General features: G+C 36.7%; 1 protein-coding gene across 1 annotated transcript in view; it reads left to right on the top strand.

Moving 5' to 3' along the window:
* The window catches only part of EXT2 (exostosin glycosyltransferase 2), a 157,055-nt gene that overhangs the window by 67,846 nt on the left and 62,591 nt on the right, over positions 1-26,618 (top strand). Inside the window, exon 8 of the mRNA XM_066362932.1 lies at positions 12,468-12,599. Coding sequence (XP_066219029.1) covers positions 12,468-12,599 — 132 coding nt within the window. The remainder of the gene's footprint in view (positions 1-12,467; positions 12,600-26,618) is intronic.

Below are 26,618 nucleotides of genomic sequence, written 5' to 3'. Positions count from 1 at the left end.
CAATTGTAGTACAGTATACGTTGGAACTAACCCATAAGGTAAAGGCTGTAAGTTCTATGAAATGGAAACATATTCTATGTTCATGGGTTGGAAAACTCAACATAGTTAAAATGGCCATGTACTCAAAGCAATAGACAAATTTAATGTACTCCCTATTAAAATCCAATGTCAATTTTTAAAGGAATAGAATAAAAAGATTATCAGATTTGTATAGAACCATGAAAGATCCTTAATAGCCAAGCAATCCTGAGAAAAAATGAATAAAGCCAGAGGTACCATACTACCTGACTTCAGATTAGATTGGAGAGGCATGATCATCGAAACAGCAAGGTATCAGCACAAAAACAGACACAGACCATTGGAATAGAATCGAGAGCCCAGAAATAAAACTACATATATATGACAAATAATCTTTGACAAGGAGCCAAAAACACACAATGGAAAAAAGAAAGCCTCTTCAATAAATGGTGCTGGGAAAACTGGAAAGCCACATGCAAAAGAATTAAACTTGACTACAGTTTGTCTCCATGCACAAAAATTATTCAAAATGGATCAGACCTAAATATAAAATCTGAAACAATAAATACCATAGGAAAAAAAACATATGTAATATATGGACTTTGTCCGTAGAGAACATTTTATGATTTTGGCCCCAAGGCAAGGGGAATAAAGGCAACAATATATGAATGAGACTATATCAAATTAAAAAGCTCTGCACAGCAAAAAAAATCAACAAAACAAAAAGACAGCCAACCAAATGGGAGATAATTTTCACAAAGAACACCTTCGATAAGGGGTTAATATCCAAAATACTGTAGATAAAGAACTTAAAAAGCTCAGCAATATCGTTTGTTTCTCTTATCTTCATCCTTGATTTTTTTTTTTTCTCCTCCAATTTGGTTGTTTAACTCTCTACCGGTCTTACTCTCTCCTCTCCTTAAACTACACTACCCATAAGTGTTACATCTCCCATTATCTTTTCTTTCCTCTTCCTTTCTCTCTATGAGGGTTGCACTCCAAAACCCTTAACTCTTTCTCTCTCTCTCTCCTCTTTTTCCTTTTTTCTTCTTTTAGTGGTTCCCTCTTTTTTTCTCTCTCTCTCTCTTTCTTTTCTCCCTCTATATTAGTTTCTTCCTTTCTCCTTTACGTCTCCTCTCATTCAAACCTCAATAACGAACAAATTATCTTATCTGGGACTCAAACTTATGTTTGTGGCATTTTGGGAGGTTTTTACTTCACCTTTTTAACTCACTAGCAGTGCTCCCATCCCTGGCTCTCCATTTTATCAAGCTCTTGTTCCACTAAATACAATAGTAATTTTTTAATTTGTCCCCCCATTTTCCTGTTTCCCTCTTATTCTTCTCATCATAACTCTTAGTCAACCAACACCTAAACGCAAATCATTTTATTCTTGATCCAAATTTTTTCATTATTTGCTTTTTGTGGGTCCATACCCCCATTTTTTTATTTTATTTTATTTTTTCCCCTTTATTACTTTTCCCCAATTCAGGCCCTCCATTACAGACATTGTTTGTTCTATTAAATACAATATAATTCACAGTTCACCACAAGATTTTCTCAAGAAAGAGGGGAGAGGAGAGGAGAGGAAAAAAGGAGGGGGGGAATAATTTCCTTTTTTTTTTTTTAATTTTTAAAAATTTTTTTAATTATTTTATTTTTCTTTATTTCATTATTAATTTAAAAAAAACTTTTTGATTTTTTATTTTTTTTAACTTTTTATTCTTTATTAAATCTCAATACTATCAACAAAACCACCCTCAGATGCCATTAAGGAAGAGAAAATCGAATATCATGGATACAAAAGAAAGAGAGGTAACACAGATAGATGAGGAAAAATCTATGGAGAAAAAATTTAATATATTGGAAACCTTGGAGCTAAATGACAGAGAATTCAAGATAGAAATCCTAAAAATACTCAGAGATATACAAGAAAACACAGAAAGGCAATTTAGGGAGCTCAGAAAACAACTCAATGAACACAAAGAATATATGTCCAAGGAAATTGAAACTATAAAAACAAATCAAACAGAGATGAAAAACTCAATTCACGAGCTGAAAAACGAGGTAACAAGCTTAGCTAATAGAACAGGCCAGATAGAAGAGAGGACTAGTGAAATAGAAGACAAGCAACTTGAGGCACAACAGAGAGAAGAAGAAAGAGACTCAAAAATTAAAAAAAATGAGATAGCCCTACAAGAATTATCTGACTCCATCAGAAAGAATAACATAAGAATAATAGGTATATCAGAGGGAGAAGAGAGAGAAAATGGAATGGAGAATATACTCAAACAAATAATAGATGAGAACTTCCCAAGCCTGTGGAAAGAACTAAAGCCTCAAATTCATGAAGCAAACAGAACTCCGAGTTTTCTTAACCCCAGCAAACCTACTCCAAGGCACATCATAATGAAATTGGCACAAACCAATGGCAAAGAAAAAATTCTCAAGGCAGCCAGGGAAAAGAAGAATACAACATATAAAGGAAGGCCCATTAGGTTATCATCAGATTTCTCAGCAGAAACTCTACAAGCTAGAAGAGAGTGGACCCCAATATTTAAAGTCCTGAAAGAGAGGAACTTTCAGCCACGAATACTATACCCATCAAAGCTATCCTTCAAATATGAAGGAGAAATAAAAACATTCACAGATACAGAAAAGATGAGGGAATTTATCATCAGAAAACCCCCACTCCAGGAATTACTAAAGGGGGTTCTCCAATCAGATACAAAGAACAAAAAAAACAAAGCCACAAGTAAAAGCTCCAAGAAGAACACAATAAAACCAAATTTAAACTGTAACAACAACAAAAAGAAAGGGGGGAGAGGATGGAAATTAACAGTAGCAAAGGATGATGGAGTGCAAAAGTACTCACAAAATAGTGCGCTACAATGAACAGGGTAGGAACCCTTTTCATTACTTAAAGGTAACCACCATTGAAAAAACCACCACAGAAGCACATGAGATAAAAAAGATAGCAACAGAGGAAAGATGTATGGAATACAACCAAATAAAAACAAAAGATAGAAAAACGAAAGAGAAGGATCAAACAAGACACAAAACTAACAGAAAGCAATCTATAAAATGGCAATAGGGAACTCACAAGTGTCAATAATTACACTAAATGTAAACAGATTAAACTCACCAATAAAAAGACACAGAGTAGCAGAATGGATTAAAAAAGAAAATCCAACTGTATGCTGCCTACAGGAAACTCATCTAAGTAACAAGGATAAAAATAAATTCAAAGTGAAAGGCTGGAAAACAATACTCCAAGCAAATAACATCCAAAAAAAAAGCAGGCGTAGCAATACTCATATCTGATAATGCTGACTACAAGACAACAAAAGTACTCAGAGACAAAAATGGCCATTTCATAATGGCTAAGGGGACACTGAATCAAGAAGACATAACAATTCTTAATATATATGCACCAAACCAAGGAGCACCAAAATATATAAGACAGCTACTTATTGACCTTAAAACAAAAACTGACAAAAATACAATCATACTTGGAGACCTCAATACACCGCTGATGGCTCTAGATCGGTCATCCAAACAGAGAATCAACAAAGATATATTGGCCTTAAACAAAACACTAGAGCACCTGGATATGATAGACATCTACAGGACATTTCATCCCAAAGTGACTGAGTATACATTTTTCTCCAGTGTACATGGATCATTCTCAAGAATTGACCATATGTTGGGCCACAAAAACAACATCAGCAAATTCAGAAAAATCGAAGTTGTACCAAGCATATTTTTCTGATCATAAAGCCTTGAAACTAGAATTCAACTGCAAAAAAGAGGAAAAAAATCCCACAAAAATGTGGAAACTAAACAACATACTTTTAAAAAATGAATGGGTCAAAGAAGAAATAAGTGCAGAGATCAAAAGATATATACAGACTAATGAAAATGACAATACGACATATCAGAATCTATGGGATGCAGCAAAAGCAGTGATAAGAGGGAAGTTCATATCACTTCAGGCATATATGAACAAACAAGAGAGAGCCCAAGTGAACCACTTAACTTCACACCTTAAGGAACTAGAAAAAGAAGAACAAAGACAACCCAAAACCAGCTGAAGAAAGGAGATAATAAAAATCAGAGCAGAAATAAATGAAATAGAGAACAGTAAAACTATAGAAAAAATTAATAGAACAAGGAGCTGGTTCTTTGAAAAGATCAACAAAATTGACAAACCCTTGGCAAGACTTACCAAGGAAAAAAGAGAAAGAACTCATATAAACAAAGTCCAAAATGAAAGAGGAGAAATCACCACGGACACTGTAGATATATAAAGAATTATTGTAGAATACTATGAAAAACTATATGCTTCTAAATTCAACAATCTAGAAGAAATGGATAAATTCCTAGAACAATACAACCTTCCTAGACTGAGTCAAGAAGAAGCAGAAAGCCTAAACAGACCTATTAGTAGAGAAGAAATAGGAAAAAACCATTAAAAACCTCCCCAAAAATAAAAGTCCATGCCCAGACGGCTATACCAGTGAATTTTATCAAACATTCAAAGAAGACTTGGTTCCTATTCTCCTCAAAGTCTTCCAAAAAATTGAAGAAGAAGCAATACTTCCGAACACATTTTATGAGGCCAACATAACCCTCATACCAAAACCAGGCAAGGATGGCACAAAAAAAGAAAACTACAGACCAATATCTCTAATGAATACAGATGCTAAAATACTAAACAAAATACTAGCAAATCGAATACAACAACATATTAAAAAAATAATACATCATGATCAAGTGGGATTCATCCCAGAATCTCAAGGATGGTTCAACATACGTAAAACGGTTAATGTAATACACCATATCAACAAAACAAAGAACAAAAACCACATGATCTTATCAATAGACGCAGAAAAGGCTTTCGATAAAATACAACACAATTTTATGTTTAAGACTCTCAACAAAATGGGTATAGAAGGAAAATATCTCAACATGATAAAGGCCATATATGATAAACCATCAGCTAACATCATATTAAATGGCACCAAACTGAAGGCTTTCCCCCTTAAATCAGGAACAAGACAGGGTTGTCCACTCTCTCCACTCTTATTTAATGTGGTACTAGAGGTTCTAGCCAGAGCAATCAGACAAGACAAAGAAATAAAAGGCATCCATATCGGAAAAGAAGAAGTAAAGGTATCACTTTTTGCAGATGATATGATCCTATACATCGAAAACCCCAAAGAATCCACAAAAAGACTACTAGAAACAATAAGCCAATACAGTAAGGTCACAGGATACAAAATTAACATACAGAAGTCAATAGCCTTTCCATATGCCAACAATGAAACAACTGAGAACGAACTCAAAAGAATAATCCCCTTCACAATTGCAACAAAAAAAAATAAAATACTTAGGAATAAACATAACAAAGAATGTAAAGGACTTATATAATGAAAACTATAAACCATTGTTAAGAGAAATCGAAAAAGATATAATGAGATGGAAGAATATTCCTTGTTCTTGGTTAGGAAGAATAAATATAATCAAGATGGCCATATTACCCAAAGCAATATACAAATTTAATGCAATTCCCATCAAACTTCCAATGACATTTTTTAAAGAAATAGAGCAAAAAATCATCAGATTTATATGGAACTATAAAAAACCCCGAATAGCCAAAGCAATCCTAAAGAAAAAGAATGAAGCTGGGGACATTACAATACCTGACTTCAAACTCTATTATAGGGCCACGACAATCAAAACAGCATGGTATTGGCAGAAAAGTAGACACTCAGACCAATGGAACAGAATAGAAAGTCCAGAAATAAAACCACATATATATAGTGAAATAATTTTTGATAAAGGGGCCAAGAACATACAATGGAGAAAAGAAAGCCTCTTCAATAAATGGTGCTGGGAAAACTGGAAAGCCACATGCAAAAGAATGAAACTGGACTACAGTTTGTCCCCCTGTACTAAAATTAACTCAAAATGGATCAAAGATCTAAACATAAGACCTGAAACAATAAAGTACATAGAAGAAGACATAGGTACTAAACTCATGGACCTGGGTTTTAAAGAGCATTTTATGAATTTGACTCCAATGGCAAGAGAAGTGAAGGCAAAAATTAATGAATGGGACTACATCAGACTAAGAAGTTTTTGCTCAGCAAGAGAAACTGATAACAAAATAAACAGAAAGCCAACTAAATGGGAAATGATATTTTCAAACAACAGCTCAGATAAGGGCCTAATATCCAAAATATACAAAGAACTCATAAAACTCAACAACAAACAAACAAACAATCCAATAAAAAAATGGCAAGAGGACATGAACAGACGCTTCTCCCAGGAGGAAGTACAAATGGCCAACAGATATATGAGAAGATGCTCATCTTCTTTAGTTATTAGAGAAATGCAAATCAAAACTGCAATGAGATACCACCTCACACCTGTTAGATTAGCTATTATTAACAAGACAGGTAATAGCAAATGTTGGAGAGGCTGTGGAGAAAAAAGAACCCTCATACACTGTTGGTGGGAATGTAAAGTAATACAACCATTATGGAAGAAAGTATGGTGGTTCCTCAAAAAACTGAAAATAGAATTACCTTATATGACCCAGCAATCCCTCTACTGGGTATATACCCCCAAAACTCAGAAACATTGATACGTAAAGACACATGCAGCCCCATGTTCATTGCAGCATTGTTCACAGTGGCCAGGACATGGAAACAACCAAAAAGCCCATCAATAGATGACTGGATAAAGAAGATGTGGCACATATACACTATGGAATACTACTCAGCCATAAGAAATGATGACATCGGATCATTTACAGTAAAATGGTGGGATCTTGATAACATTATACGAAGTGAAATAAGTAAATCAGAAAAAAACAGGAACTGCATTATTCCATACGTAGGTGGGACATAAAAGTGAAACTAAGAGACATTGATAAGAGTGTGGTGGTTACGGGGGGAGGGGGGAAAGGGAGAGGGAAAGGGGGAGGGGTAGGGGCACAAAGAAAACTAGATAGAAGGTGACAGAGGACAATCTGACTTTGGGTGATGGGTATGCAACAAATTGAAAGACAAGATAACCTGGACTTGTTATCTTTGAATATATGTATCCTGATTTATTGATGTCGCCCATTAAAAAAAAAAAATTAAAAAAAAAAAAGTATATATAAAAAAAAAAAAAAAAAGCTCAGCAATAATCAAGCAAACAATCCAATTAAAAACTAGAGAGAGGGCCTGAACAGACACTTCTCCCAGAAGACACATACATGGCCAACAGCTATATGCAAAGATGCTCATCTTCATGAGCTATTAGAGAAATGCAAATAAAAACTACAATGAGATACCACCTCACACCTGTTAGATTGGTTGTTGTCAACAAGATAGGTAATAACAAGTATTAGAGAGGTTGTGGAGGAAAAGGAACCTTTATTCACTGTTGGTGGGAATGTAAACTTGTACAACCACTATGGAAGACAGTATGGTGGTACCTCAAAATTTAAGAATAGAGATACCATATGAACCAGCAGTCCCTTTACTGAGTATTTACCCGAAAAACTCAAAAACATTGGTATGCAAAGACACATGCACCCCCATGTTCATCGCAGCATTATTCATCATGGCCAAGACATGGAAACAACCAAAGTGTCCCTCGATAGAGGATTGGATAAAGAAGATGTGATACATATATACAATGAAATACTACTCAGCCACAAGAAACAATGATATACTGCCATTTACAACAACATGGATGTACCTTGAGAACATTATACTAAGTGAAATAAATGAGTCAGAGTGAAATAAGCCAGGCAGAGAAAGACAAATATCATATGATCTCACTAATATGTGGAATCTAAGGAACAAAGTGAACTGAGGAATGGAAAAGAGGCAGAGGCAGGGTCACAGGGACCAGAGGGACAGATGTCAGAGGGCAGTGGGATGAGGGGATGGGATCAGAGAAGGTGAAGGGATTAGTGAAATTATATACACATAACACAGAGATACAGATAACATGACAGAAAATCCCAGAGGGGAGGGGAGAGGGAATTGGGGGAAGGGCACAAAAGGTGTGTAAATAGGGACAGAAGGGTGGGGAGTGAGGGTGTTTTTTTCAGTGGGATGCTTGAATCCATGTTAACAAAATAAAATTAATAAAAATTTAAAAAAGTGAGTCAGAAAAATCTAAGAACTATATGATTTCACACATAGGTGGGCTATAAAACTGAGACTCATAGACATAGATAAAAGTGAAGTGGTTACTAGGGCAAGGGGGGTTGAGGGAAGGGGAACAGAGTAAAGAGGGACAAATGTATGGTGACAAAAATGATTTGACTTTGGGTGATGGACACACAACACAATTAACAGTTCAAATGCTATAGAGATGTTTACCTGAAACCTGTGTACTCTTATTGCTCAATGTTACCCCATTAGATGTGATTTCTAACTAAATAAAAATATCTCTGCAGAAAGAAGCTGCTGGGAGCCTAACAAGCTGTAGACATCCCAGCAGTCTTATATAGTGCTTACAAGATAAGGTGGCGTTGGGCAGATAAAATGTATTATGCTCACGTTGTTAAAGATGGCGCTGCCCACGTGGAGGCCATCGCCCAGGTGATATTAATGTGTGTTGGGGGCGGGCTGTGGGCAGGCAGGATCGTTGCAGCCTGGGACTTGGTTTTGGGATTAAGCCTTTCCCACCCTTTTTGATGTGGGGTGGTACAATCCAATCATGCCTCAGAGAAGAGACTTCCCTATTTTGTATATTGGATTAAAGGTTTTGAATCTACACTATAAAATGGGTGCAGAACGGGATCTTGCACTCTTGGTTCCTGAGATTAGCATGAGAGAGCAGAGAGAGCACAGCAGAGAGCAGAGAAAGGCCACGTGGAGGAGGCCAGGAGAAGCAGCCAAGATGGCGGAGTGTTGAGTGAGAGGCCAGTTAGAGTAGAGTTTGTGTAAGGAGAAGGAAGGAGATGGGGAACAGAGGTGAATAAGCCTGGTGAGCTAGAAACCTTTGATTCTAGGAAACTCGGATAAGTCAGTAGCTTTGTGAGCACTGAATGTGAGTGGGTTTTGAAGCCCAGTGTGTGTTTTTACTTGCCCGCCGGGTGCAAGCTAGAATTAAAGATGACAACCCACCAGTTTTTGGCTCCGTTGTTTCTTTACTGACTGTCCGAATCCAATGTGAACCTGCATGGACCAGGCTGCTGTGATGGTGGCCCTGGCCCTGGCTTCTGGCTTTACAGGTGGTGTTCAGGCCTGCCAAAATGAGAGGTCCTGGTAGCTCACCTGGGCTTTAACTGAAAGTTCCAAAGGCCATACCTTGAGAGAAAGGGAAAGCTGAAAAAAGTTGGCCCTAACAAAACTTAAAACCGACCACTAACAGGATTACTGTGGTCTGCCTGCATTTTACTGTGCCTTAGGAGGAAGATAATCTGGCTCATCCAGAACCACTACAATTTTTAGTACAGAATGTCTGGCAAGTGTAAAATTAAGAGGCGGGCTAGAATTTCAGACCAAATAACCAAAATGAAGAGAAAAAACAGGTAGTAGAAGGAGACCTATAGGTGATTCAGCTATTGGAGTTATTTGTCTGAAACTGTGTTCAATAAAGTAGAAGAAAAGAAAGATAATCTCAACGAGGATATGAAATCTACTTTTACAAAAGTCAAATGGAAATGCTGGAACTGAAAAATTTAAGAACTGACATTAAGAATTTAATACATGAGTTTAATAGCAATTTAGACACACACTAAAAGAAGAGAGGATTATAGGACCATGAGAAAATTGGTAGAAAATAGTCAGGTTGGAGCACAGAGAGAAAAATACAGAAAAGAGAACCAGAGACATAAAGGACTCAGTGAAAGAATTTCATTTATCTGTATTTGGTGTCCTAGAAGAAAAGTAGAGTGTGGCAGAACCAGTATTCAAAGGAAGATTGACTGCAATTTTCTGAAAACAGCAAGGGACATCAGACCACAGTTTGCAGAAGTTCTGCACTCCTCAGTAGGATGTGCACAGAGCCATACCGAGGCATGTCATTTAGAACTGCTGTGAGCCAAGACAGAGGGAGCGTAAATGCAATGAGAATTAAAAGGCATGTTATCTTTAGTGGAGCATCAGGAAGTCTGACAGCTTTGATTTCTTAGTAAAAATTGGATGAAGCCAGGAGACAATGAAATTGTACTTAGAATGTGCTGGGTAAAATAAGATTGCTAACCTCAAATTCTCTATGAAGCATATATCTCCTTCCGAAATGAATGTGGGAAAAAAGAAACTTTCAAACAAATAAAACCTGAGAGAATTTGCTGTCAGCTGACCTGCAGTAAAGGCCAGCTACTAAAGAATAACAGAAGGCTAAAAAACAGCAATCTAATGAAGAAAAAGATGGAGTAATAATGTTTGATCAATTCTAAAGGCAAGAAAAGAGAAGTAAAGAACAGAACAGATGAAACAAATACACTTAAACTCAGCTATATCAGTAGTCACATCAAGTGTAAGTGGGACTATATGTACAATTGGAAGCCAGAGGTTTTTGAATGGAATAAAATACTAAAATCCATTTATATTCTTTTTATAAGAGACAATCTTAAATAAGCCATGAGAACACAAATTTGAAAGTAAGAGTGTGGAAATATGCACATACACACATATACATGTGTGCACAACAAACAGAAAAAAACAGTAAGGGTATAGAATATTTAAATAGCACTAATGATCACCTTACTCTACTTGACAATTACAGAATGTTATACTCACCAACTGAAGAATATACTTTTTATAGATTATTTACCGAAGTAAAGTCTTTTGGACATAAGTCAAGTTTAGAGAAATTACCATGTATTGAAATAACACTTGTATTCTCTGAAGACAATGCAATCAAAGTAGAAATCAGTAACAGATAAATAGAAAATCCCAAAATATTGGAAATTAAACAATACTTCTAAAATGACTCATGGTTAAATAAGATATCACAATGGAAATTAGACAGTTTTTCACCTAAATTATTATGAAAATGACATAAATGCATGGTATATATATTTTTAAATAGTGCATAAATATGTATAAAGAGGTAAATTTATAACTTTCAGTGCACATATGAGAAACAAAGATTGAAATAAGTTATATAAACTTCAATCTCAAGACACTAAACACAGGATGAACTAAAGTCCTCCAAAATAGCCTGACCTGTGGTGGCGCAGTGGATTAAGCCTTGACCTGGAACACTGAGGTCACAGATTTGAAACCCTGGGCTTGCCTGGTCAAGGCACATATGGGAGTTGATGCTTCCTGCTCCTCCCCCCTTCTCTAAAATGAATAAATAAAGTCTTTTAAAAAAAAGTCCTTCAAAATAGAAGAAAGGAAGTAATAAAATACCAGAAAGAAACAAAATAGAGAAAAAAATGTATGATAAAAATTAACAAAACCAAGAAATTGGTCTTTTGAAAGATTATTAAATTAATAAACTTTTAGTAAGTCTAATCACATGCAAAGAGAAAACACATACTATCAATATCAGGAATAAAAAGTGTATTACTACAGATTTTAAAGGTATTAAAAAGAAGTTAACATACATTTTAGTCTAATAAATTTTACAATTTAATTGAATACAGTCTTCAAAAAATAATTTTTACAAAATTGATGTGAAGATGTACATAATCTTATGTCTATGAAAGAGAACTAATCCATGATTTAAAACCTTCACATACCAAGCAATACCTAGCCCAGATGGCTTTTTTGATGAATTCTAAATCTTTTAAGGAGGAAATAATACCAATCTTGCATAAAATTTCCCAAAGAATAGAAAAAGAAGGAATACTTTTCAGCTCATTTCATGAGACCAGCATAACCTTAATACCAAAACTTGACTTAAATATGTAAGTGTTGAGTACAAAGCAGTCAGACAGAAAAGAGTAAATACTGCTTGATTCCATTTATATGAAATCCAGCAGTGGGCACAACAGAAATCAAAATAATGACTTACTCTTATAGAGGGGTGAGATACTGACTGGGACAGAGTGTAGGGGAATCTCTGGGGTGCTGGATTATTCTCTATCTGGGTAATAGTTATAAGCACATAGATACGTAAAAATTCAGTGAGCTGTACACTTAAGATTCATGCACTTGACGGTGTGTACATTATGTCTTAAGAAAACACTATAAACTTGTTCTGGTATAACCATGATGTTTTTATCATCACATGATTTCTCTTATATCATAATTGAATCCAGTGTGTGCTTCCCTTGCTTGCATTCTATTTTGACTGTGTTTGATAGACTCACTTCTGATGGAGCTGGTGTGAACAGCAGGGAGCATTTGCTGTAGGCGCCCCTCCCCCTTTAGAATAAAAGAATTACCCAGACCCAGCGTTGGGTATGATGGAGCATCTTATCCTTCCACTCTGTCTCACTTGTTCGATCACTTAATACAGTGTTGTTTTCTTTACAGGCACGGTGGTTCTGGGAAGCATACTTCCAGTCCATCAAAGCCATTGCCATGGCCACCCTGCAGATTATCAATGACCGGATCTATCCGTATGCTGCCATCTCCTATGAAGAGTGGAATGACCCTCCCGCTGTGGTAAGTGAATTCCAGTGCTCGCCTCATTAGGCATGGTCCAGCTGTTGGGATGGGGCAAAGGAGAATGTACTGAATTTGTAAAGGTTATTTAAATTCTAGCTTTCTAAGATGAAAGCATGCTTATATATTTGGGATCTGATAAGGCCAGTTTAATTTTGAAATGATGACAAAAGTAAGAAATACAAAAGCAGCAGCATCTAGTTTTGAATGTGCTTAGAAAGACAATGTATTTATTTATTGCAGACATAAAATGGAGAGCCTTGAGTCTTTGTTGGAAATCAAAGACTTTCTAATGACTTTCACAGCTGTTGTGCTTAGAACTCTTGACAGGATTCTGTAATCTACTTAATAATAATAGTTTATATTTTAAGTGCTTACTCTCTGCCAGGGACTGTTCTGGATTATTTCAGTGAACATTTCTAACACCCTGTGAGGAAGATAGTCAGCAAAAGTGATCTAGAGGAGTTATAGAGACCCTGGGTGTTTCCAGCAGAGAGGGGGGGTGGTGATCAGAAGCTGTCCTCAGGTCCTTGCTTGAAGGAGTCACAGGACCTTGTAGCACTGTCGGCATTGTGGAGTGGCCACACCTCCTTTCTCACTGAAAATGCCTGAAGCTCTGGGCTGGCAGTGTTGCTTCCAGCTCCTTGGGAGCACACCTGGCTGTCTGGCTCACAGAGCCCAGGGCTTTCCTGTGAGATAACTAGTCTCCATTCTTCATTCTAATCGCTGCCTCTCTGGCCAGCCCTCCTTGTCTACCTTCTCAGTAGAGCTGTGTACTGTCACCTGGTTAATCTTCATATAGGACTCTCCTATTCTTCCTTCCTCCCTTTCTTTCTCCCCTTCCTCCCTCCTTCCTCCCATCTTTATTAAGCAGTCAGTATGTGTCAGGCACTTCACCAGGTGCGAAAATGTAGAAAGAAAAGCCATTCCCTGCCCTCAGACGAACTCTCTACTAACTGGGGAAGCAAGCACGGAAGGCTGCAGTTGTATGAGATGCGCTGTAACAGGTGTGCAGAACCCGCAGGAGCCCATGGGAGGCCGCGCTCCTCTCCAGAAGGGGCCAGGGTACTTCCTGAAGGGCATGCCTGAGAGGAAGTAAATACATGCTCAGAGTAGAACAAAACAACACCTTTCTGCTGTGCTTGAAGTCAAGTTTATTTCTGTTTATCTCCTCCCTGGAATCCATTACCAGTATGTTTTTATTCACATATAAGCATAATTATATAATTTTAGAACACAAATGGGGTCATATGATACACATTGTTCTGTACCTTGCCTTTTTTACTTTAATAATATATCATTGACTTATTTCCATTTCATTCTATATAGTATACAGTTGGCTGTTTATATCTGCTGGTATTGGTATCAGTTCTGTGAGTTTGGCATTTGTGGATTCAACCAACTGCAGATTGAAAATATTTTTTTAAATCCAGGAAGTTTCAAAAAGGAAAACTTGAATTTGCCACATATTGGGCAGTATACTGAACCCATGGAATGAAGGGATGGGCAGGCATACCCTGGCCTGGCCTATATGCAAATATAGATTATATGCAAACAAGAAGTCATTTTATGTAAGGGACTTGAGCATCTGCAGATTTTGGACCAGTCCCCACTATACCTGGTGATGACTGTATGTCAGTCAAGGGACATACTTTCATATATGTTTGCACATAAATGTGTGAATGTATTTATGGAATTAATTTCAGCTAAGAAATTGCTTAAAGAATATACACAGTTTGATGCTGATAGGTATTAAGAAATTGCCCTTTCAAATGACAATACCAACTTATATCGACAGTTTCACCAATAACATTTTGGTTATTTTGGTTCTCCATACCTTCAGTAACCATGAATACTTGAATTTTTGCTCATGTGCTAGGTAAAGAAAATGATCTTACATGTATTCTCCAAGTAGAAGTTTGATATTTCTGTAGGTTTTCCCCAGAATACAACTATAAATCCAGTTTGTATTTTGATTTGTCACATTGCATTTTTAGATCGTTTAGACGTTTATTAATTCCGTAGCCACTTACTGAGTGCTGCTCTGTTCCAGACAGAGTTCCTGGTAGGAAACGTGCTGGTGATCAGAGCAGCAGAAGGGCCATCCCTCGGGGGCGTGTACCTTGTGGTGGATCTTGCTATCCGGAAGCAAGATTTGTCTTTCTCGTAGAATTGTAAACTTTTCCTCTATAGACCCTTTGTGAATCCTGAAAATTTTTCTTAGGTATTATATCTTTCTTATGCTCTTATAGAGGAATATTTTCTGACATTATAGTTTCCTACTGGCTACCATTTGTATGACGATACTTTATTGTCTTTTGTATATTAACTGTGTATTCTTTTACTGAATTCTACAATTGTTTTATTGTTTTAATTGTTTCTTTTATGTTTTTAGATATTATAATCATATCTACAAATGCTAATTTTGCTTCCATTTTTTAGTATTTGGATCTTTTACTTTTTTAAAAAAAAAATCTAATTGCATTGACCAGTACTTCTAGAACAATGTTAAATGATGATCTGAGTGTTAAAAGAGAAGGGTAGATATTATTCAGTCAGGGGAAGAGGGAAAGTTAGGTTTTATCCAGAAGGAACAACAAATTCAGAGGGTACAAGAGAGCATGGTGGTTTAAGGAACCTCAGACAGGTCCATGTGGCAGAGACAAGGTTTGGAAGGGAGAGGCGGAGGATGAAGCCTGCCTGGGCCCGATCACCAAGTACCATGTATCTTACAAAGGTGTTGGGGTGTTACCTGCAGGTGACAGGAAATCACTGACACACTTAAACAGGTGAGTAATGTGGTAAGATTGTGTTTTGGATCAGTGTGACATCAGTGTGGAGAATGGGTCAGTTGTAGTGGGACAAGACTGGGGTAAGAGACTATTTCGGGAATCCAGGTGAGTCTTAATAGAGGATAAATTTGAGCAGTACTGGGAGAATTGCATTTTTTAAAAATATATGTATTTCTTTATTCTCCCTTAATTTGTTTACAGGTTACATTTTGTCACTGGGTTTCTTAAAGTTTTTCTAACAAATCCTTTGATGAAATTTATTGTACAAATTTTATACTACATCATAGAAATCAGCTTCTTATTTGGAATTTTTGCATCAATAATCAACACAAATGTGAAGGTTATTAAAGACAGAAGCCATAATGCCTTTGTTCCCTATATAAGAGAATTGCCTTTTGAGCTGGCAAATGAGGGAGTTCAGGCTTGAGGTATATGGTGCGATGAACATGGGTGTGCATGTCTTGGTGTATAAATGTTTTCAAGTTTGGGGGGTAGATACCCTGTAGAGGGATTGCTGGGTCATATGGTAACTCTATTCTTAATTTTTTGAGGAACTGCCATACTGTCTTCTATAGTGGCTTACATTCCCACCAGCAATGAATGAGGGTTTCTTTTTCTCCACAATCACTCCAACACTTATTACCTATCTTGTTGCCTGTCTTGTTGATAACAGCCAGTCTAATAAGTGTGAGGTGGTATCTCATTGTGGATTTGTTTACATTTCTCTAATAGCTAGTGAAGGAAGATGAGCATCTTTTCATATATCTGTTTGTTGTTTTTATGTCTTCATGAGAGAAGTGTCTGTTGAGGTCCTCTTCCTATTTCTTTAATTGGATCATTTGTTTGTTGTTGAGCTTTGTGAGTTCTTTATTTTTTTTTTGAAATTAATTCCTTGTTGAAGCTATTGTTAGTGAATATCATCTCCCATTTGGTTGGCTGTCTTTTTGTTTTGTTGATTTCTTTTGCTCTGCAGAAGCTTTTTAGTTTGATATAGTCCCATTTATTTATTGTTGCCTTTACTTCCCTTTCCTTTGGAGTCAAATTCATAAAATATTCTCTGTGGACAAGGTCCATAAGTTTATGTTTTCACCTACTTAATTTATTGTTTCAGAACTTATATTTAGGTCCATGATTCTTTTTTTTTTTTTTTTTTGACAGAAAGTCAGAGAGAGGGACAGATAAGGACAGACAGGAAGGGAGAGAGATGAGAAGCATCAATTCTTCATTGCGGCACCTTAGTTGTTCATTGATTGCTTTCTAATATGTGCCTTGATGGGGGCAAGGGAGGGGCTACAGCAGACCGAATGATCCCTTGCTCAAGCCAGCGACCTTGGGCTCAAGTCAGTGACCTTGGGCTTCAAGCTAGCTACCTTTGGGCTCAAGCTAGTGATCATGGGGTCATGTCTATGATCCCATGCTCAAGCCAGCAGCTCCACTCTCAAGCTACTGAGCCCATGCTCAAGCCAGATGAGTTCGTGCTCAAGCTGGTGACCTGGGCTTTTGAACCTGGGTTCTCTGCATCCCAATTTGACGCTCTATTTCCTGCACCAGTGCCTGGTCAGGCCCATGATCCATTTTGAGTTTATTTTCGTGCATGGAGATAAACTATAGTCAAGTTTCATTCTTTTGCATGTAGCTTTCCTGTTTTCCCAGCACCATTTATTGAAGAGCCTTTTTTTCTCCATATGTGTTTTTGGTTCCTTTGTCAAAGATTATTTGTCATATATATATGGTTTTATTACTGGGCTCTCAACTCTGTTCCATTGGTCTGTGTGTCTGTTTTTCTGCCAATACGATGCTGTTTTGATTATCATGGCTCTGTAGTATAATTTGAAATCAGGTAGTGTGATACCTCTGGTTTTGTTTTGTTTTTTTCCTCACGATTGCTTTAGCTATTTGGAGTCTTTTGTGGTTTCATACAAATCTGGTAATACTTTGTTCTATTTCTTAAAAAATGATATTGGACTTTTAATGGGGATTGCATTAAATTTGTATATTGCTTTGGGTAATATGGCCATTTTAACTATGTTGATTCTTCCAATCCATGAACATAGACTACACTGGGGAACAATTTTTTTTTTAATTTTCTGTTGCATGAGGTTTTAGAACTGTTTCTATATATTTCTGCATCGCTGATTCCAAATCTGAAATCTGTTTTTTGGTGCATGCTCTAGTTTTTTTGCAATTTTAACTTCTTTGTGTTGCAGTTAATGGCATGCTTTGGTTTTTAAATTGGAGTTAAAAAGCAAGGACTCTTGGATTGAACATAACCACAAGGCAATTAATGTTTTACAAACATCACTTTTACATAATTGTAGTTGTTTTTAAATCAGTGTTTCCCAACCTTTTTTGTGCCATGCCCCACCTTAACCTTTCTAAAATTTTTATGTCCCCCCCATGTAACATACATAATTTTTAACATTAAAAAATTGATTTGTTCACTTAATAAACATAAATGATAGGTTCTAGGAAGAAATCACTATGAAATTGTTAACAAAACACAGTAAGTAAAATTTCAAAACATATAATGAAAAACAGAAATTTAAATTCCAAATAATTTTAATACAGATTTTTCTCTATTAATTTATTATTTTAATTTAGTGTGATCCTTGCGCTTGATGCTTGCTGCACAGAGATTTTATATTAGGTTCCAATTTGGTTAGCTTTAGTCTCAAGTCTCCACGTTGTGTTATATCCAGCCGATTTCTTTTTTTTACCAGTAAATCATTTACAGCACTAAATCCACATTCAGCTAAAAATGAAGATGGAAACGGTAGCAATAGTTTTCTTGCACATTTGGTTGAATTTGGGTATTTGATTTCTGTTTCCTCACAAAGCCATGCCATCGCTCCTTTGATATTAAATAAAGCTTTAACTGACTCATCATTTTGCAATTCTGCGAGTTCTTCTTGATACTGCATATTTGATATATCAGACAAATCCACTAACATTGGCTGCATCATCCATGTTGGGAAATCAATTTGTTTTAAATCAGAAAATCTTTCTTTTAAATCAGCCGATAGAATATTCAAATGATTGACAATAACATGTAAAGCGGTATCAGTTACTTCACACTTTTGGAGCCAATGAAACTGTTTAAAGTTTTTGTTGTTAATATGTTTCTGACATAACTCAATATTGGTAATGAAACCAAATATCTTTGCTTTTGCATCGACAAGAGTTTTATTTGTTCCTTGAAGTTGCTTATTTAATATATTTAGTTTTTCAAAGATATCGGCTAAATAACTCACAAATGCTTTACCATCTATTGTTAACAGATACTTCATTTCAGGTTTGTCGCTTAAAAAATCACTAAGAGTATCAAACAGTTCCATAAATCTTTTCAAACAGTTTCCTTTAGATAGCCATCTGACTTCAGTATGAAGTAAAAGTCTCACATGGTCTTCATTTTGTTCTTCACAAAATAGCTTGAAAAGACGCTCACATTTGGCACTAGCTTTAATAGCATTAACACACTTTATTACTACTTCATTCAGAACAGGCGAGATGTTTTTAGCTACCAAGTTTTCCCTATGAATAACACAATGCACAAGAATCATTTCTGGATTCGCATCTTTCATCAATTTTAAGCAGCCATTTTTCTTGCCCATCATATTGGGAGCACCATCTGCAGCACAAGATGTTATATTTTTCATTGGTATATCATTGACATCTAAGTAGTTTTTTAGCTTATTATATATATCTTTGGAGGTAGTGGTGCTTTCTAATCTTTTACAGAACAACATTTCTTCAGAAAAATGTCCTTTATCAATATATCTTACGTAAGTTATCAATACTGCCTCACTGTCTCTCAAAGTTGATTCATCCATTTGCAAGGAGAATTTTCTTGTTTTCAGCTTTTCAATAAGTTGTTTTTCGATATCCTCACTCATTTCGTCTATTCTTCTGCTAACAGTATTGTCACTGAGTGGCATAGCTTTTACATCTTTGTCATCTTTTTCAAGAACCATTTTAAGAAATGCTGATATTGACGGTTTTATTAAATTCTCTCCTATAGTGTGATTTTCTCCAGTTTTAGTGATGAATAAAGAAATTTGATAACTAGCCTCAAGAACACGATTATTAGTTGAAGTATGAGCAGTAAATAGAGACTTTAATGTTGTTCTTTTTTCAAAATTTTTCTTTAAAGTTTTAAAGTAACTCAAATCTGAATTAATATGAGCACTATGTTTCGCCTTCAAATGCACCTCAAGACGACCTCGTTTCATTGATTCGTTGGTCAAGCATTGCTGGCATAAAAGACAAAAAGGAATCTGCTCATCGTGAACAGCGGGTATGAACCCAAATTTTAAATATTCCTCCGAATATTGATGAGTTTTTTTCTTGCTTGCACCACTCATTTTACTATGGGCTATAAGAAATAAAAATAAGATCAATTAAAAACTAATATTAAAATATGTGTTAAAATATATTCAATGTGACATAGAGTAAACATATACTAAAAATTCATATTTATTTAAATGTATATAACACATTTACTACACTACCACCGCAAATCAAAAGGTATCTATATTTTTTCCACTTGACAAAATTTTCTGGAAAGTTATGCTTCTAAAATTAAAATTGTCGTGCATGCACTATTATAGCCCCAATAATATTTATAAAATATTAGTGCTTTCTAGCCCTGATGCAAGAAGTACTTAATAAAGAGTTTAATATTGATAAAAATAAAATCAAATACTTACCAATTATATCTATACAATATATATATGTATATTTATTAAATCAACGAGCTTTTACAACAGTTTTGACTGACACTTATTTCAAATTAACACCAACTGAATGATGTGAAACACTACAGAAGTTGCGATGGGCCAATTAGGTGAGAATAATTGCGTTGTTTAGCGAGTTTTTAAAACATCCGGGGTTCCCTGCGGCAGACGGCATGCTCCCCGGTGAACCCAGGATGAAGTTTACTTGACGACGCCAGTCACCCAGTTGATATTTTGGTCTCGTCAAACGAAATTATACTTAATAATTATTTACCACAATTATTTAAGAATTGCATTTTTTGTTAAATTTGGCACCGATATCTAGCATTGCATTTAAATGGCCTGGGGTGAAAGAGTTAAAGTCATGTTGAGTCCATTTTCAAATTGCCCCCCTTAACTATCGAATTGCCCCCCTGTGGGGCATGGGCCCCACGTTGGGAAACACCGTTTTAAATGTAAAAAATTATTATCTGATAAAAACACCCTCTTATTTTGTTTTAAGATTGAATCATGGCTTCTTTGAGTAGGCGTAAATATAAGAATAGTCCTATCACCTTCTGTTATGTATGTGACTGTTACACACTTCAATGTCAAAGGCGTAATATTTCATCATGTGTGACACGGGCATAAATTGCCTGTTTTCAAGTTCCCCTTGGCGATCAAGACAAGAATTGGGCTCCTCATATTATGTATCATAATTGTGAGGAAATGCTTCGTGACTGGACAAAAGGAAAACGCAAAGGAATGCCTTTTGGTATTCCCATGGTTTGGCGTGAACCTAAGGACCACAGCTGTGACTGTTATTTCTGTCTGATTCATACAAAGGGCATCGGCAAGAAAAAATGGCATATGATCACATATCCTAATATTCCTTCAGCAATACGACTTATCCCACACTCTGAGACACTCCTGGTTCCTGTTTTCAATGGTTTTGTTTCTTCTAAGGAAGAAGAAAGTGAACATGGTGATCAAGTATATTTTGATAAGATGCATGAGGAAATGGTTGTAGAATCCGACGAGTCTTCTTCTGATGCCAAGCAGTCATTAACCCCTCTGCAGTTTAGCCAACCCAAATTTAATGACTTAGTAAGAATGACATAAAAATTTCCCTCGACTTTCTGAAGTATGAGGAGCATAACTGGATCATTTGTGTGGATCTTAAAATGGTAAATTTCCTGCTAGGACAACAGAGAGGTTTCACGAAGTATCCTTGCTTTCTGTGTTTGTGGGACAGCCGAGCTCGGGAGAAACACTGGACACAGAAGGAGTGGCCAAAACGTGAGGCTCTGGAAGTAGGGATGCAAAATATTGTGAATGAACCTGTAGTTAATCAGGACAGGATCATTTTCCCCCACTTCACATCAAACTTGGCTTAATGAAGCAGTTTGTTCAGGCTTTGAATAGAGAAAGTGAATGCTTTCAACATATTATTTCTGCTTTTCCTGCCTCGTCTTTCGAGAAGATAAAAGCAGGTGTATTTGATGGACCTCAAATTCAAACCCTCATATGTGTGAAGAATTTGCCAGGAAGATGAATAAGGAAGAGAAAGCAGCATGGCAGTCTTTTGTGGCAGTTACAAAGAACTCCCTTGGCAACAAAAAAGCAGAAAACTATGAACTTCTGGTTCAAAGGATGCTGTTGGCTTTCCGCGACATTGGATGTAACATAAGCGTTAATATTCACTTCCTGAACAGTCACCTTGATAAGTTTCCCAAAAGTCTTGGAGCTGTTAGTTATGAGCAGACTATTGCTGGAGCATCAAACGAGAGTGTCCTCAACAAGTACACAAACGCAAGAGCTACAAATGCAAATTTTTGCCTGAATAGAATTTAAGTAAGTTTTGTGCAAATTTTATGATTAAAATAAGTGTTTTAATATGTTCTATTTTGAAATTGTAGACAAATTCTGATGCAATCACATCTTTTAGTGTATTAGTGTATGTACTGCATTATATAAATTATTATATTTTCACAAAGATGATGCCCAAGAAGACATTCTACTTCATTATGTTAAACTAAATGTTGAAAATTTTACAATAAGATAAAAACCTAAAATTTTGAATTGCCAAAAAACTGTAGCTTACAGAGAAAAACTAGTATCAGATTTGAGATCAGCTCACTCTAATTAGGTAAGAACAAGTGTTTTTGTGGGTGCAACAAAAATTTTGTTCCTCAGTGCTCTCTTTCCATTTTACTGTGTCTTTTTCAATGTCTTTTGATAATGCTTTGCAGAGTTCAGTATATAGGTCTTTCACATCCTTTGTTAAATTGATTCTTAGGAACTTTTTTGTTGTAGCAATTGTAAAAGGAATTGTTTTCAATTCACTTTCTGAAGTTTCATTGTTGGTATATAGGAAAGCAGTAGACTTTTATATATTGATTTTGTATCCTGTGACTTTACTATATTTATTGTTTCTAATAGTTTTTTTTGGTGGAGCTTTTGGGGTTTTCTATATACAGGATCATGTCACCTGCAAAAATGATACCTTTACTTATTGTTTCCCAATATGGATGCCTTTTATTTCTTTCTCTTGTCTGATTGCTCTGGCTAGGACTTCTAGCATTATGTTGAATAAGAGTGGTGAGGGTAGGTATCCTTGTTCCTTTCTGAATTTTAGAGGAAAGGCTTTCTATTTTTCATCGAGTATGATATTTTGACAAAATAATTCTTGAGCATAACTTGAAAGTAACAGTCTTTCTAGTTTGGAGACATTGGCCCATTGTTTTGAATCTTTTCTTCGGAAGGAATTTCTCACAAGTTAAGGTTCTTTATGAGTTTGTTTTTATCATTAATTTTCTTAGTTCCTCATGTCAAGGCTGCCTGTATTTTACTACCTTTTCAGTTTCTGCATGCTCTCGTTTTTCTCTTTTTTTTGCAAATATCAGAAAACTTTTTCATCTCTCCAAATACTCCACACCTATATCACTTGTAACGTTAGTGTCATTTCTGGTCTTGCCCCTCGGCAGGCCTCGTCCCTCCATCTGGGCCTAGCCTGTGTCGCTGGGAGTCTCCTTGGACACCCTCCCCTGCCTGGCCTCTGCTTCTCTGCCAGATGTGAGCCTGTCTGGAGGACAGAGACTGCGGCGAGTGAGCATTGAATGTGATACGGGGATGCAGTAGGCCAAGAGCTATGCAATTTTGATTCCTGGCATATGTCACCAAAACCATATTTTCTCAGCCATGACTTTTAAAAAACTAAATGTAATCTAGCCCTACGATCATGTAGAGTGGAATATTTTCCCATGTTCTTTTTCTATGTGATTTAAAAGGTTATTCCCACCTTTCAATGTCATAATTCTGTTTACCCAGTCCTTTAGACAGATACTTTTTTCCAAATTTTCTATTCTAGATAACACTAGTGAAAATATTCCAGATTTGTTAATGTTCTTCATTGAGCATACTAGACCTAGAACCAATAGGGGAGAGGGCCAGGGTCACATGGCCATGACAAAAATTGATGAGGAAAATGGGGAAGTGGTTTAAAATGTATCATTGTACCCAGCAGAAGAATGAGATTGACAAACAAGAGCTTGTTCCTGTACAATCTAGCCAGTGGCAACTTAACTGCAACAAAGACCTCAGCTGAGGATTGCATACTTCCATACACTTCCTATTAGCCTCAGCCCAAGTCCAGTTTCTGAAGACAGAAAGGGGAGGGGTCAGTAGGTGGGAGTACCTCATAAAAGCAGTTGATTGGTGGTTAACTCTCCATCAGAGGCAGGAATCGGAGTTGGGGATAAAATGTTACAGTTTGCTGTAAACCCTGTAAATTCTTAGGGAAGTGGTTCTCCCACTTTAGTGTGCATCAGAATCTCCTGAAAGGCTTGTTAAACACAGATTGCTGCCACTCTGTCCCAAGTTTTAGATTGAGTAGGTCTGGATGTGGCCCTAGAATTTGGATTTCTAGCAAATTCCCAAGTGGTGTTGAAGCTGCCGGCCCAGGGGCCATGCTTTGATGCGGGGTTGATTTCACTGTGTGCGTCATAACTCAGTGACCAGAGAAGGCTCTCCCTCTCCCCATTCAGGTCCTCTTCTGGACCCCTAGGGCTTGCATTGTAAGCATCTAGACACTGGGTTCAGACTGTGTCTGTCTCAGCTACACAAAAAACTCAGGGCTGCTTGTACTTAGTAGATGTCCAGATGGTAGCCCTCATTCACAAAGGTTAGAGTTGTACAAGCAGCTGACAATATCACTCAACTGTAAACACTAACAAGCGATAAATCACTCTGCAGGCTAAAGAAGCGCCAGCTGAGATACATGAAGAAGCTGAGCTGTAGGTTGAAAAGATACCAGGTTAGCCTCTGTTTAACTCAACTCAGTGCCCTTTAACTTCCAGGTTGTGGAATGTGTCTCTGGAATTCGAAAGCCTACCCTGCCCCCCCAGGAGGCCTCTGGCTTCTTCTCCCCTGCTTCCTCCCACTGCCTAGTGTGTCTAAAGTATGTATGGAATTTAGAAATTTTAGCTCGAATTTTAAGTAAGTTTAAGCTTTTTGAAGTCTTTGTTTTTAGAGATATCACATTGATAGGATCACAGTTGCACCAGCAATCCATTATACTGCCCTAAACCCCAAACCTTTCTTGGACTAGCCTTTGCCTATGAATTGTCTTCTATGGGTGGTTACTTCTGTGGAAACAAGTTGGAAGTCCCAGGTCATGAGCCCCAGGAAATAACGAAAGCTGAGTTGGGTCTGCTGGCGGAGAGGTGCCGGAAGGTCTGCAGAGCTTGGCCGATTCTGGTGGTCAGGTTGAAAAAGGAAAAGACTGGCTCACGAGCCAGATCCAGATGGGGAGGGTATGTAAGGACTGTGAAAAGCCAAAGCAAGACATGTTGCTGGATGATTGTGTCAGTCAGGTCTTTGGCATGAGCCTCCAGGACCCTTCCTCGTACAGAGGGGCGAGTATGCCTGTGCGTCCTCTCCGGAGGCAGTGAATCTGCACACTGTTTCCCCGGGCACACCCTTCCTACTGCTTCCTGGAGTCCACTTGTACGGCTCCAGCGTTCATGAATCAAAACTTGACTGCGGCCTTACATCACGCAGCTTGTAGGAGGGCGGTGAGGAGAGGAGTTTTTCAGTCCGGTGGAGCTCGATCTGGCAGCAGATTAATTAAGAACAGATTGTATGTTTGGCAAAGTCGTCCTTCATGCCCCAGCTATCACTTATTAGCACATCGAATTCCCTTTCCCCTGGGTTCAGGGGCCGTTTTAATTCTCCCTTGAGATCTGCTTAAATGATTCAGTAGCAGAAGTTACCAGGAAAATGTAGCTGTTGGGTATTTCAACTAATAGATTTTGTTTCTATTTCTGATAACCTATCCTAGTTATATATCTCCCAAATAATTAATATTTGAGTGTAATTTTTTAAATAATAAACAGTCATTATAGCTGCAGAGGAGAAAAATTTCCATTTATTCCAACTAGAAGTGGATTCTTCATTTTTGGTTCTCTTTATTTTTTATTTCAGCTATATTTCTTAATTTTATATTTTTAAAATATAGTGCAGCTTGACACATGTATGGTTTTAGAATTCAAGTAATAAATAAAACATATAGCTAAAATTAAGGATTTTTCCCAAGAGGCAGCTGCTTTCAGCTCTTTTCACTTTCCCCTGGTACTTACCTTCCTATCTTCCCAGAAAATGCTCATCATGCTATTTTTTTATTTCTCAATCATCGACATTATTTCTTTACTTCGAGTGAGTGCTTTTTCTCTTGTTCTTCCTTTTTCCTCTACACATTTCTCTTTCTCCCATATTACCAGTAGGAGTTTCATCATTTTTTATTAAAGTGGTATTTATTGTATACATTATTAGGACTATTCAAATATTGTCTTCAACTGAACCAAGTAATAAACAATGATTATGTTTCCTCTCCTATATAATTTTTCATTTTCCAGGGAGTTAATAACTGCCTCTTATTTTTACTCTTTTCTACATTCCTATCACTAATTAATTTTTACTGAATTCTCCAACAAAAGAATAAAATGACCACGCACAGGTGAACAGTAGGACTTCTCTTTCTGGGATGACTGCCCCCTCGGTCTCCTCCACTGTGGTCCTCCTGAGTCTCAGTTCACATGGCTCTGCTCTGGGAATTAATTCCCTTCCCCCTCTCTTTTTTGTTATATTCTGTTATCAGGTTCTAACATGTTTTTCATTTTTGATTTATTTTTTCCAATAGCATCTCAAGAAAGAGACTATTGGGAAATAAATTGTCACCTTGCATGTCTGAAAATGTATTCTGTTTCATATTTGATTAATAGTTGGGCAAGTGTCGATTTCTGGTTGAGGGGGATTTTCCTCAGAATTTTGACAGCTCCATTATCTTCTAAAGCTTCCTCTTTTAATATCACAAAGTGAGATGTCATTCTAATTCCTGATCCTATTATGTGACATTGTAATCTTCCTGGGAAATTTTATGTTCTGAAGTTTTATGATGCTATGCCTTGGTTTGAGTGCTTTTTTGTTCACTAGATACCAATCTGGGGCCTGGTAAG

This window comes from Saccopteryx leptura, chromosome 1 (genome assembly GCF_036850995.1).
Source record: "Saccopteryx leptura isolate mSacLep1 chromosome 1, mSacLep1_pri_phased_curated, whole genome shotgun sequence".
Taxonomy (NCBI): Eukaryota; Metazoa; Chordata; class Mammalia; order Chiroptera; family Emballonuridae; genus Saccopteryx; species Saccopteryx leptura.
This window is presented reverse-complemented; position numbering and strand designations above follow the sequence as displayed.